The sequence below is a fragment of the Musca domestica genome, unplaced genomic scaffold (assembly GCF_030504385.1).
Source record: "Musca domestica strain aabys unplaced genomic scaffold, Musca_domestica.polishedcontigs.V.1.1 17, whole genome shotgun sequence".
NCBI lineage: Eukaryota > Metazoa > Arthropoda > Insecta > Diptera > Muscidae > Musca > Musca domestica.
This window is the reverse complement of record NW_026712230.1, coordinates 1,320,110-1,333,924: the sequence shown is the minus strand read 5'-3', so window position 1 is coordinate 1,333,924 and position 13,815 is coordinate 1,320,110. Positions and strand designations below refer to the sequence as shown.

Genomic DNA, 13,815 nt, shown 5'->3' with positions numbered 1-13,815 from the left:
AGACGTAGGCCTGAATATGCTATTTTTGTCATATACTGTAGTACCCATTACGAATTCTAAATACGAAATTTGACACAACTCCGGTGAATAATATCCCTACAATCGTCAAAATATCGAATATCGGGGGGTACCGTTGTATAGGATATGGTGCTTAGTAGGAACTTCTCGTTAGGATTTTTAGACAAATTCATTGAAAAATGCAGCAAAATCCTCAAAATACCGAATATCGGAGGATACCTATATATATGGGGGCTGTACGATATCATAGACCGTTATAGCCCATCTTCGAACTTGACCTATCTGCAGACAAAAAACTGATCTATGCAAAATTCTAGCTTCCTATCATTATTCGTTTTGACTTTAGCGTAATTACAATGGACGGACGAATTGTTCGAATTGGCACTTCCTATCTTAATTCGATTCGACTCTAGCGAGATTAAATCGTCTTAGAATTTTATGTTGATAAAGAATATATATATATATATATACTTTATAGGATCTAAAATAATTTTTCGATTAGTTACAAACAAATGACAAATGGTATAAAAATCAATTTCATTACCATTGACAATTTTCATATTTCGGCGTAGCTCACATATAAAATATTCGTTGTGGTGTATGGCATAGAGCATCGGCTCTTGCCCTTACTAATTTATTTATTACATTGAAAAATTTAATGCGGAAAGCACGGCATACCTTTAGGAGCTTTTATGTGAAATCATAGCTACAGAGGGTATGTATTAAATAAGTTTACATCAGTCGATCTAGTCATGTCCGTTTGTCTGACTGTCTGGCTGGGTGGTACACACGATTTTATCCAAATTTGATATATGGTAATAATTCTACCAAACTTTGATCAAGTTCCGAGATGGGCAATATCGTTGCATTTCTTGTGTTAATTCCCCAACGAAATTAAAAATGTTGAAAATAATCATAATTTTTTTTGAAAGCGGTAGGCGCATTCAATTTGGTTTATTTTGGTTTACTTCGCTTTTTTGGTTATTATACCCTCCACCATAGTATGGAGAGTATATTAAGTGTGTTATTCTGTTTGTAACACCTCGAAATGTACATTTTAGACCCCACAAAGTATATATATTCTTGATCAGCATAAAATTCTATGTCGATTTAGCGATGTCCGTCCGTCTTTCCGTCTGTGGAAATCACTCTAGCTTCCGAACGAATTGCAGTAGATTGACAAATTTTTTCTCTAATGTATATTATGTCTGCAGGACTTTTAGTATTGAAAATGGGCCATGTAGGCCCACGTTTTGGTATAGCCCCAATTTAACGGTTCCTCCTGATATTCGGTATTTTGATGATTTTAGCAATATTATTCACCGGAATTGTTTCAAATTTTGTATTTGAAGTTCGTAATGCGAATTACAGCCTATGACAGAAAACTGTCTGTGCAGATCCACGTCTTCGTATAGGCCCCATATAACGGTACCTCCCAATATTCGGTACTTTGTTGATTTTAGCGACATTATTCACCGGAATTGTTTCAAATTTCGTATTTGAAGTTCGTAATGGATACTACAGCCTATGACAGAAAATTGTCTGTGCAGGTCTACGTCTTCGTATAGACCCCATATAACGGTACCTGCGGATATTCGGCATTTTTATGATTTTAACTACATTATTACCGATTTTTTATAAGTTTCGCATTTGAATATTGTAATGGCGTATGGCCCTAATATAACAGCTAATGAGAATTGCCAAATTCGTCCCAAATGGTGGAGGGTATTCAAAGTTTTTACTTGTTTTTATGTGAAATTTGTACCAGGAATTAAAGTGAACAAGATCGGTCCTCGCCTTTTTGTTCCTCTTATCCATCTATTGCTCTCATAAAAGATCACGCAAAACATAAATAAATATTCTTTTTTAATTTTAAAACATATTCTGCTTACATTTGAGTTATTTTAGATAAAGTTAGGATCTTTGCGTCTATTAGTACATTTGTTTAAACATGGTCATCTCAAATGCTCGAGAATAGATGTTGTGTGTAGGCGGCTCACAGACCAAAAATGTTCAGAAATTACATAAAAATTGGAAATGTTTTTGGTACTAGTAGCTCCAACGAGATTTCTCTCAGATTCTTTCACACAACCAATCTACATTAAATCGCCAAGAAAATTGAATAGACCACACTTTTGTTTCGTATATTTTATTTTGTATATTTTTGTTTATATCTCATATAAAAAATTAATACTTATAAAATCTTATACATAAAGAGCACGCATCACATCTTCCTCGTTTCATTTCTTAATAGTATCTGGAATAGAAAAATCCTCAAGAAGCACAGTGCAATGCTTTTCTTTAGTTAATTAACAATTTACAAATTTTAATTACACGCTTCACTCGCAGACTTGTATGTGTGGTTGCTAGCTCACTACTTTAGAGTTATTTACACATGGCAGCTAATCGAAAGTTAACCTAAGACTAAACAAAAATTAGATCTACTATGTATTCGATAATGTCCCTATTTGTACGAGTTACGAAATAAGGCAAAAACAAACATATGAGAACACACAAAGTACAGATCGAATCAAAATTCTAAAACAAATAAATTAACTTAAATGTATGCACACGAAAATAGTAACATTTGGTATCGAAATCGTCCTAAAATGCCTGACAACTCCTGCGACAGCTACAGTTGAATATCAACACGTTCGAAGTGATGGTCTAATGGTGATGTTGTTCGCGTACGTTTGGACGTACTGGGTTTGTTTTGAACAAAGTAATTATTAAGGAAATAAAATTAAAACAAATTTGTGCCACTTTTGCAGAACAAAAACGGCGGGAGGTGTATTCACAGCTTTTTGGACTCGAGACAAGATCACAATGAAAATTGCATGTTGTCGACGTTGCACTTTCAGTTATCTTCGGTGTTAAGGTTCGATGTTTCCGTTACACCGTCATTCGACAGCTGAGCTTGGTGTACCAGTTTATCCATTTCCTCCTTTTTGGCACGCTTAAAGAATCCAGCTTTGTACATGCCATAGGTTATCAGTGCTAATGCCAACAGGCCACCGATAATGGCCAAAATTATGGCCCATATGGGGGTGCCGTATAGCTGATGCTTCGATATGATGTTGTATTCGATTTTCTTTGATATGGCCAAGGTTGAGCCGGTGGGGTCATTCGTTTTTTGAACATCAACATCGATGACTATCACAAAGAATTCCCACGGTTCAATTAGTATCTCATTCACTTCTTTCAAATCGACGTGATATTTCATGGTCACTGTTATGGGTTTGTTCCGTTTAAAGTCGTACAGAGGAATGACAGCACGAACACATTGTGTCATTTCGGGATCGTTGCAATTAAACACAATGGTTCGATTGACCGGCAAGGTACCCTTCAGGTCTTCACCCAACAATTCAAATGATTTGGAGTGGGCAATGCGTGCATACTGATCCTTATTTGCAGTCAAAGCGGCAGCTTCACGGCGTCTTCTTCTTCGTGCTAAACTGGTTAGTATGGAATCTGGAGAAAAAACCGTAAATTTAGAATTTGTATTTACTAAAAATAATCCAACATCCTACCTCCAAATGATTCTTCTTTGACAGTAAACTCGCCGCTGCTGTGCATTTCTACTGTCCGGAAATGACTGCTTCCGCTTTCGGTAATTACTTTTGTGTTGAATTGAGTCGAGAAACTGGACATTTTCTCAACAGCATTCATCAGAATTTGGGTATTGTTCAAATAAAAACTGACATCCTTGATTTGCGAATCGTACATGGCCTGCATGGTGATGTTGTTCATATCGATAATAGGTATGGTTTTCGTTGTGCCCGGTATTGTATAGGCCACGGGAATATCGAAAACAAGTTGCATAGAACTAACAGTGCTGGGACCGTTGCTTTTGATCTATAAAAAGAGAAAAAAATGGCGATATTAAATATTGCGGCTTGAATAGGTTTTGTACTCCATAATAAGACATAGTTGGCACTCTTTTCGAAAAGAACATGTCAGAATAAAAAAAGAATAAAACTTAGTTTTATGCATTGTACAATAAAAAGGTAAGTCAGAGCTACCAGCTGATTACAATTTGTTTTTTTTTTTTTTTTTTTGTAAGTGTGCCCGACTTCTTCCAGTTTTGTGTATGTATTTAATGTTTTTAAAAAATGAAATCAAAATATTTTCAAAACCAATGATTGGAAGACGCGTACATTGCGGCTCGCGCATTAAAGCTATTAACCAGTTTTCGCATGAAATTGAAAGATTGAACAGTTTGGATTATATTTTTGAAGACAATCCAGACATTTAATTTATTTTTCGAGTTATTTAACTTATTTTAAAAATGAGGAAAATATGAAAATAAAATGAAAACAACTTGTATATAATTTTGAATAAGTCTGACAGGAAGGGGGCATAGCCTCAGGGCTGTATTTTTGTAGTTTTACGAAGCTGTTCTACCTCCTTATTGTACCAACGTACTATTAAAAGGTAAGAAGACTACTTTTAACAACAATTTGACAATAAACTTTGAATTTCCAATCACAATTGTGTTTTTGACAGCAAACTTGTTTGTCAGATGGGCTTACTGACCGACCTTATGTAGGCCTTGGTAAGGTGGTGCTACCATCTGTAAAAAAGTACAATAAAGCTTTTAATTTTTAGTTAAAGGTTTCAAATGAATTTCAAACCAAATTATGCGTAATTCGACTTTTTAAGTACAAAGTAGATATAAATCCTCCTTGCAGATAATGCTGTGGTGGAGTAGAGGCACATTATTTGGTGTTACCCCCCTACTGTTTGCTACTACAAAGGTTTCAGTCATAATGCTTAACAGAATTAGCTGAAACTTAACAAACCTAGTTAGCTAAACGTCGGACTCTATTGACAAGTTGAACACATGCATTTATATGAATATTACCGAAATATATTGAGAGTACGAAAATTTTAAAGTTGAACAATTCCAACATTGACAGAACTTACTTTTTTTGTGTTCATTTCGAAAAACTATTTTTTGGAAACAAAATAAATCCTTTTAATGTCAATGTATTAATTTTTTTTAGAGGCGATCATAAGCAGCTTTTTGAATATCTGACGTCACTCAAAACGTACAACAATGTGGTTCCAACAAATAAAAGCTCAAATTAGTCAATTTGTCCTATTCTCTCAGAAAATCACTGATGTATATAACATCCAAATTAGCGCTATGTATAAGCGATCGAAAGGATTTATGCCGATTATACTGACGTTTAAAATTATGTGTTCTTAGTGAACTTATTGTCACGAAATACACATGTTTAGGAGTTTTAAAGAAGGTGAAATCTGTCAACGCTTTTGTTTTCAATGGCACTTACCTCATAGACGTTTACAATTTCAGCGGAATTAGAGACTTCTTCCAAATTTATGTGCTTAGTTTGCGGAACACTGCAAAGAAAAAAAATAATGAAAATATCTGATCCTTTAACGTTCTATGTTAATACTAACCCCACAGCTGAAATTTCAGTGAATTCCGTCAATGTGATAACATCACTGGCAATATTGTCTCCGGGTGTCTTTTCATTGCCAGTACTAAAGACCTTTGCCATTAGGACCATCTTCTCTCCCGAAATGTTGCTGGTATCGTATATCACTGTTATCGTATCTGAGGTACCATTGGCCATGTGATGGCCACGATTGAGATCACAAAGAAGCATCGAATCCTGGACATTGTGTTTGCAGTTTGAGGGTATTTTGGCAAATAACATTCGATTGGATGAGGTGATGTTGATTTGGGGCAAATAGGCAGTTTCTCCCCTGTTAACGACATCGTACGAGACTTTAAATGTCGGACTACTGCCCAAAATGAAGGTACGGCTAAAAATGGACAAATATGGAAGTTAATATTAAGCAAGATATCAGACATGAATCAAAATCCAAGAAAATACTTACTCTAATCTGGCTGTCATTTGCAAATCTGCCACACAAATGTCTGTATTGCATCCTGTGTTGAAAATTATTTTCTCCGTGGATATTTTGGGTTCGGCGGGATCAACGGCAGCACACGTTGTACAAAATACTTTTGTGAAGAAATTAAAGAAACATGCATAAAGTTAGATATATCTGAAAATCGAATTCACGTTCAAATGCATACTTACCTTCAGAGTCCGGAATTGCGTGCACCAATTGATAGTGTAATTCCAATTCGATCGGCTTGAAGATGTCGCTCACACTGTAACGAACGTTGCAGTCAACCACTTTGCATTGAGTCGTGCTGGTGGCAGTTACATTGAACTGCAGTTCGTTGGTGTTTGTGGAAATAATGCGAACACGTTTGACCTGAGGATCAACCACAAAATTCAATGCCAAGTCCTGTGATTGCACCGTTCGCGAATTGGTGGCAATGCTGTAGCAAATTGTGATTGGGAATGTTGTTTGATCGTGACTTATTTCACGGGTCTGTGAGGAGACTGTGGCCTTAATGCTAACAACGGGGTAGGCGTGATACAGATACACAGTTTCGGCATTGGGGGCACCAATGGCGAAATCATTATAGCCATTGTCATCAACGTCTGATCCTTTTGAGAGGCCATGACCAAACATGGCACTGCCGTAGGTCAGCTGCTCCGTGCCAGGATAATCCAATCGTTGGGTGGGCTGCTCTCGCAGACCGCGTTTACTGCCCATATACACAAATACAGATCCGTTTCCAGCAAATGGCGCTCCCACAGCAATGTCATTGTAACCATCAAAATTAATGTCGCCCAATTTGGTGAGAGTAGTGCCAAATCGGCCTTTTCCATGGAACGGCGACGTGATCAATTTGCGTTCGAAATATAACTGTTAAATAAGTGTGGCATTAAAAATAAATTCAAATCCCAGTTTTTCAAGAGTACAACTTACGTTTCCTTGGTTTATGAACACATAGATGGCGCCATCATCGTAGGAACCCGTGATTGTGTGTTGAGGTGCCGAAACAATAACATCTGTGAGATTATCGCCATTGATGTCTTCGGCAAGAACGGCATAACCAAAATATTCGCCGAATTGTTTTCCCCGGAAGACAAAGTGTTTGGTTATTTTATATTTGCTGGGGTAGTCAAATATATAGGCCTGAAAAAAAAACAATAAATTAATAGGCGACTTTAGAGCAACACCACCAATCAATCTCACCTCTCCTGACTGTTCGTCTGCCTGAGGAGCTGATGCCACATACAAAAGTTTCTGAGGATTGTTTGAATCAAAGTACCCAGAGTCTACGGAGTAACCGAAGTAAGAATCACTGGCCTGATTGAAATTTCTCGGCTTAGGAATATCTGTTTCATAGGACACACGGATTTGTCGTGCAACTCGTGACACACTGCTGGTATCACGTCGACTCAGACTTGGTTCATCGATATATTCCCTTTTGCGGTAACGTATTACCGAACCTCGCCACTTATGGATACCAGGAGCTCCAATCAGGAATTGGTCATTGTCCGCTGTCACGTGGACACTAAGACCCTGTTCAGCCAACATATAATAATAGTTGCGCTCACCGTCATCGTCGACAATTTGGTCTATTTTCGCCCGCAGTGGCGAAATCGAGCGAACGTTTTGTGGTGTGGCCGATAATGTATCGTTTATCCAATAGCATTTGCCATGCATCATGTACTCGAATACCGTGGGTGTTATAAATCTGGGAGCACAGACAATTAGTTTATCCGTATCCTTGGTTCCGCCGTCCATGGCAGCTCCCATCCACTGGAAATCACGTTGTTCTGAGTCATATGTATAATCACTGTCTTCGATGTTAATGTTTCCCCGATTTTCAAACACGAACGGGGCACATTGGGGCTTGCCATTGATGGTGCAGCGATACACAGCACCAGTTTCATTGATTTTTCGCTGTGACTCTAATGTGGACTGGGCACGAGGTGCACCAATAATTAGGCTAAAAATAAAACAAAATCGAAAATATTATTTTTGACGGAATGAATTAAAATTTTGTGCATAATTTATATAAAGAGTCATTAACTATAGTTTTTTTTTTTAAAAAAAGTGACAGGCAAAAGTCATATTTTCATCTCTCGTACAGGGAGAACATTTCTTTCGTTTGACTATTAAGGAGAGTAGAGGTGGAAACTTTAATTGCTCCTATATTTAATAAAATAAACTGCCTAGGCGTTTTAAATATAGCAATGATTTTCTCGGGCGTTTGTCATTCGAATGCGTGGTTGCGGAGACACTGGATAACCTATAGTTAGCCACTATTTACTCGATGCAGTTGAAATTAATGTTGACATAGAAACGAAAATACTTTCAAGTGCTGATAAAGGCACCAAAATAACAATTTAGGAAGCCTATAGCCATTTAAGTATGAACCACGTGCAATCCAAACATGAAAGAATCTAAAAAAATGGTGATGTTTCAGAATTTATACAAAATGTAATTCTATTTCAATATTCCACTATTTATCAGATATTCCTCATGATTATATGAGATTTATCAGCATAAAAAATATTGATTATTATGCTGAAAGTATTAGTCCAGCGTGATCTATGTTTGGGTATAATTTGAGATCCTAGGTCTCTTTACCAGAAAGAGTGAGCCGATGGACAATGAACCTCAGTAAAGCAGTACATAAGAAAGTTACATAAAGTTAAGTGAGAGGGGTCCAAAGCCGCTATTTTTAAGAGGCTGCATCAAAAATATACTTTTACTCAAAGCGACCTTGAGAATGAGGGTACAAAGTAAAAATGTTTTCTTTGGATCTTGCTATAAGTTGTAAACTTAAAAGGCTAATAGTTATTAACTTCATGTAACTTTATTGTGTGCTGCTTTACTGAGGTCTATGACATTGTAGAAAAATCGAGATCGTGTGTTTATAAATTGCGTCAGAAATTAATTGCGTGAAATAACAGTAATATTTCTATAAAATACTAGCTGAACCCGGCGCGATTCGGTACTCCTTTTGCTTTTATATGCATTCAAAATTTTATATGTGAATATTTGTTGCTTTAAAAAAATTAATAAAACAAATTCAAACATTTAAAAACGTAATTATTATAATATTATAATGCGTAAACAAACAAATAACTCGGTCTACCAACCCGTGAACATGCCAGGAGCAGCTGACCATGAGAAAAGCAGGAACATGCCAAATTTAGCCCGCATACACGAAGGGTTTGTCCTTCGGATTTATTAATTTCATAGCAAATGCCAATCGTGCAGGGAACTGTAGTCTTTTGAAGTTGATTGACATTTCTGTTGCAATTAGAGAATTCGAGGTAGCAACATAATTCCCCGTAATATATTTCTAATTTATTTGACAAATTTATTATTGTAACCAAATTCCGCCACACATTCTGAATTTTATTAGAATCGGACATAAATATCGTGTTTGGTACATAACATACATGAGAACGGCCTAAAAATATACATATGGAAGATATGCCCAAACCTCAGCCGATTTCAATATAATTTTGTAAATTTATTTCTGTACCGAATTTAGTCACTCATGCCGAATTTAATTGGAATCGGCCTTACGTTTCGTTTTTGGTGCATCAAGTATGTATGTTCGTTTTAAATTCCGTTACGCATTCCCAATTTAATAGAAATTAGAGATACATATCGTGTTTGGTGCATCAAATACACGAAATCGGTCGAAAATATATAAGGGAGCTTAAACCAAATCGAAACCGATTTCAATATAATTTGGGGAATTTATTTTCTGATCAAATCCTATCATTAATTCCAAATTTCATTAAAGTAGAACATATCATAAAATACGAAATCGGTAGAAAATATATATGGGAGCTAGATCCAAATCTGATTCGATTTCAATATAATTTAACAAATGTATGTTCGTTTTAAATTCCATTACACATTCGAAATTTCATTGCAATGTGGCACACACAGCGTGTTTAATGCATCAAATACATGAAATCGGCCGAATATATATATGAGTGCTATATCCAAATCTTAACCGATTTCAATATTCAATTTGGCAAATTTATTTTTGTTTCAAATTCCGTTACGCATTTCAAATTTGGAGACTGTATCTGTAATCGGCCATATAAAATCTAAATTTTTTGGAGGTACAGGGTTGTCCATATTCGACGGACCCATCTGGCAACGCCATAACTTTTGACAGAAATGTCACATCGCTTAATGACATACCGCGTTTGAAGCGTCAGTCCCAGCAGATTTTTACAATGAACCAACACACGCCACGCGAATTAGTTGAAATTTACATTAAACAGAAGAAGTCAATTGTGAAAACTCAACGTGCTTTTAAAACATTAAAAAATGTGAGAAGTACGCCTTCTAAGAACACCATTAAGCGTTTATACGAAAAATTTTCGACTGGTAAGGCTCTTTCTAATCCCAAGAGGCCATATAAAAGTCGACCAAGGCGATCGGCCGAGAATATCGCTGCCGTACGAGCCAGTGTTGAGAGGTCCCCAAGAACATCCCAAAAAACGCCGTTCTTAGCAGTTGGGCATGGCTCGGTTCACTTTACAACGGATTATTCGCATTGATTTGCATTTGTTCCCGTACAAAATTCAATTGACGCAAAGAATGTTGCCTGCGGACAAGCCTCGTCGATTGGAATGGGCCCAAAGAGTTATGGGTGCGTCAATGTGGGCAACCCTGTACATCCGATTCTGATGCTATATATCCAGTCCCAAGTGGAATATCCATGGCGATGTTGTAGTATACTTAGAAATTTCCTTTTATATATAGATGCACATTTTATGTCCCAATATATTTTGATATGCCCGAAATCAAATGGGCTTTAAACAGAAAGAGACATTAATCTGGGTTTTAATTCAATATTCTCTGACCAGCCTTTTTCATATCTTGATTATTGGGACTCCTTCCGCCGATTTATAGTATATCACTTCTCTTTTAAAGGAAGAGAACGTACAATGACAAATACGATTACACTGAACATATACGTTAACATGTCACTCTAAAGTGGAATTCCAAACCAGTTAAACATTAAACATTATCTATGTTTTCTTTTTCTTGTATTAAGGTAGGTCAATTTCAAATTTGGACTGACCCATATTTACATGTAGCTCCCATATAACGGTTCGGTACGATTTTATCCATCATTTTATACGAAGAGTGCTAATATTTGTGGTTTTTATGGGATATATTTTCTTATTCCAAAACAAATATAATTTTTTTTAATTTGTATCGGCATTAAATGTGCTGTGAGTCAGAGTTTTTGTGGTGTTCTGTTTTTTATAATTAACACTGAATGAAGACCACTGATACGAGTATTTTTTGTTATTACACCGACTTTGAAAATATTTTTTTTTTATTTTGAATATTATATAGTTCGTTTAGGTAATATTTTATATACCTATTTTAAACAAGACTTATATGCAAGAAAACTTGTATATATTTTTGAAACTTCTTCTTTGCCACATATTCGTTCTGTAAATAAGATCGAAAAGGCCAGAGGTAGCCACGAACAATCCGTTTGATTAGAGTCAAAAATTTTGGGAATAATTGCTGTTGCATAGTATTTTTATAATACCATTTGCCGCCAGATGTTGTCATCCATCTTTTTTAAATGGTATGGGCTTTATTATTTGTATGAGATATATATTGGTTTCAATGCTAAATTTAGTTAGTTTCCCAAATTATTAATTGCTACATAAAAAGTGCGCCTGTTTACACGATACTTGAATGAGTAATATCCGCATTGATCTCTGACAAAAGAAGTTACTGAGTAAATCTTACAAGCCCCAGGTAATATGTTTTAAAGAACTCTTTTGAGTCCATATTGCAAGTATGCGACAACTGAATTATTATAATTAACATATTCGGCTCATAATCAGGAAACTAGCGAGACTTATAAATATATATATGTTTTATGACTATTTGGCGGCTCTTTATTTAAATCGGAGCTTAACAAAAGCTTCGGTTATAAAAGAAAACGTCATAAAAATACGTTAAGAAAATTATAACACACGTACACACCAAATTTAGATGCAGTAGAACCCTTTGTTCCGCCTGCTGCGGCTGACCAGTCGGGGGAAATGGGCTTGCAAATGGTGAACACCATAAAGAAGTATGAATGTTTAATTTGTAATTAATATTCCATGCGCATTCAGTCACTGTCTGTCGATATGCTGACCAAAAATGTTTTGGCCATTTGGCATTTTAAAATCTCATTAATATAACAAATTGTAAGGATGTATTAAAAAATACTTAATATTTTCCATAAATAAAAAAATGTTAAAATTGACTGGCATTTAACTGTTAACAATTTGGGTGTGTGCGTGAAGCGGTTCGAGAGGAATTGGGATTGCGTCACAGGCAACATGCATATATACGAAGATCTGTTTCTTCACTCTGACTAATTCTAAGCTGGATAAATCGCTTTAAGGTGACTAATAAGAAATTAGCAAAAAAGACAGGGTGTCATCACTATTCATCATCATCAATGATTCAAACTTACCCCAGCTTTCTTAGGCTCAGCGTAAAACCAAAATATGAGGACTCATATTTTGGAATAAATGTGGGCAATTGTGGTTCCCGAATGACGGCATTGGGTATCGGCGACAAATTATAGCACTCCGATACACTGATAATATTACACAAAATCAGTGTTAGAAACACGCTCAGGGGGCCAATTAAGCGTAACCGGTAACATGTCAGCGTTAACATTTTCAATTTCTTCATTGGCTTGTTTTTTTGTGATTTTAAATGTTTTATGACACAATTGACACACACACACGCACGCGGACCTAACGTAATAGGCGTTGTTACAACCACGAATTGTTTTTCGCTTTCTTCTTCTTTTTCTCCTTCTTGCGTTTTATCGATTCCAACCGTGAGCCAAGGAGCGATTTAGGTTCTTGGCAACCCAACCCATGAAAAGCAGAAATCAAACTAAAGATGCTGGACTCAATGCTTGGAATGGTCAACCGAGCAGACAATCAGCTACTGCGGCGAACATTTGTATATTGATTTACGTGTTTATGTTCTCTCGCATGACGTCGTCGGCCAAGAGAGTCCGCTAAACGTATGAGTAATGAAAAAGTCTGTGTCTAAAAGCTTACACAAAAACCGGTAACACAGCCCGTGTTTGCTTAGCCACAAGCTCTCTATCCTCTCAGTTAACTCCAAGTTGTGGTTTGATATGTTGCGAGTGATCGATGTGGGATCGAACGCTTTCAACTGTTACTCACACTCTGGGTTTTAGGTCAACTAAAAGCTAAAACCTTGTCATACACCCTCCCATCCTACACTGATGGCGGGGAAAACCACTCAAAAATCAAATGAGTCCAGCTGTTGACTTGTGACGGGTGGTATGGGTGTTTTTTCTTTTGGTCTGGCATTGTGGCTTTTTGTTTACAAGTGTTTGTTGGACGGACTCTTCTCGTTCGTTTTCTTCTTCTTCTTTATGTTTGTTTTGATTCGATTGAAAAAGTATTTGAGAGATGTCTCACAGCCGAGTACTTGGAATCTGGCATGAATCACCTCCTTTGTTGGCTTAGTCTGTTGTTACAATCAAAACGTAAAATTTATATTAATGCCGCATCGAGGTATCTGTGTGTTATTAATTGACGTTAGCTTGGATTACCATAACTGGAAAGTCGTTCAAATTCAAAACCAAACAAATTATGTAAAACAAAAATATTGGAGAAAATGCTCCTGCAGTTAACCCCCATAAAATAGTTCATTAGATTTAAAATATCAGATATGCAAAGCGAATGGCGGTACCAAAATCCATTTTGTTTGCCATGTGATTTATTGTGTGTCGGTAGATTTTTTGCTTGCTTTAAAACAACTGACATAAGTAGTCGATAGTAAGTATATGTTGCGAAAAAAATCAATGATTGATTAATATGTTTAGAAGAACTTTCCTTCCTC

The 13,815-nt window shown here is 36.3% G+C and overlaps 1 protein-coding gene across 2 annotated transcripts in view; it reads right to left on the bottom strand.

The window, feature by feature from the left end:
- Positions 1–2,151: 2,151 nt before the first annotated feature.
- The window catches only part of LOC131801560 (integrin alpha-PS3-like), a 40,135-nt gene continuing 28,471 nt past the window's right edge, over positions 2,152–13,815 (bottom strand). The window contains exons 1-9 of one of the 2 annotated variants that reach the window (XM_059120340.1): positions 12,398–12,870; positions 7,111–7,870; positions 6,841–7,050; positions 6,096–6,777; positions 5,890–6,016; positions 5,446–5,814; positions 5,316–5,385; positions 3,549–3,873; positions 2,152–3,489 (exon numbers count right to left, since the gene is read on the bottom strand). In XM_059120340.1, the coding sequence (XP_058976323.1) occupies positions 2,876–3,489; positions 3,549–3,873; positions 5,316–5,385; positions 5,446–5,814; positions 5,890–6,016; positions 6,096–6,777; positions 6,841–7,050; positions 7,111–7,870; positions 12,398–12,621 (3,381 nt within the window). In that variant the 5' untranslated portion in view covers positions 12,622–12,870 and the 3' untranslated portion in view covers positions 2,152–2,875. Of the gene's footprint in view, positions 3,490–3,548; positions 3,874–5,315; positions 5,386–5,445; positions 5,815–5,889; positions 6,017–6,095; positions 6,778–6,840; positions 7,051–7,110; positions 7,871–12,397; positions 12,871–13,815 lie in introns of those variants that run through there. The other variant, XM_059120341.1, reaches the window with a different exon arrangement.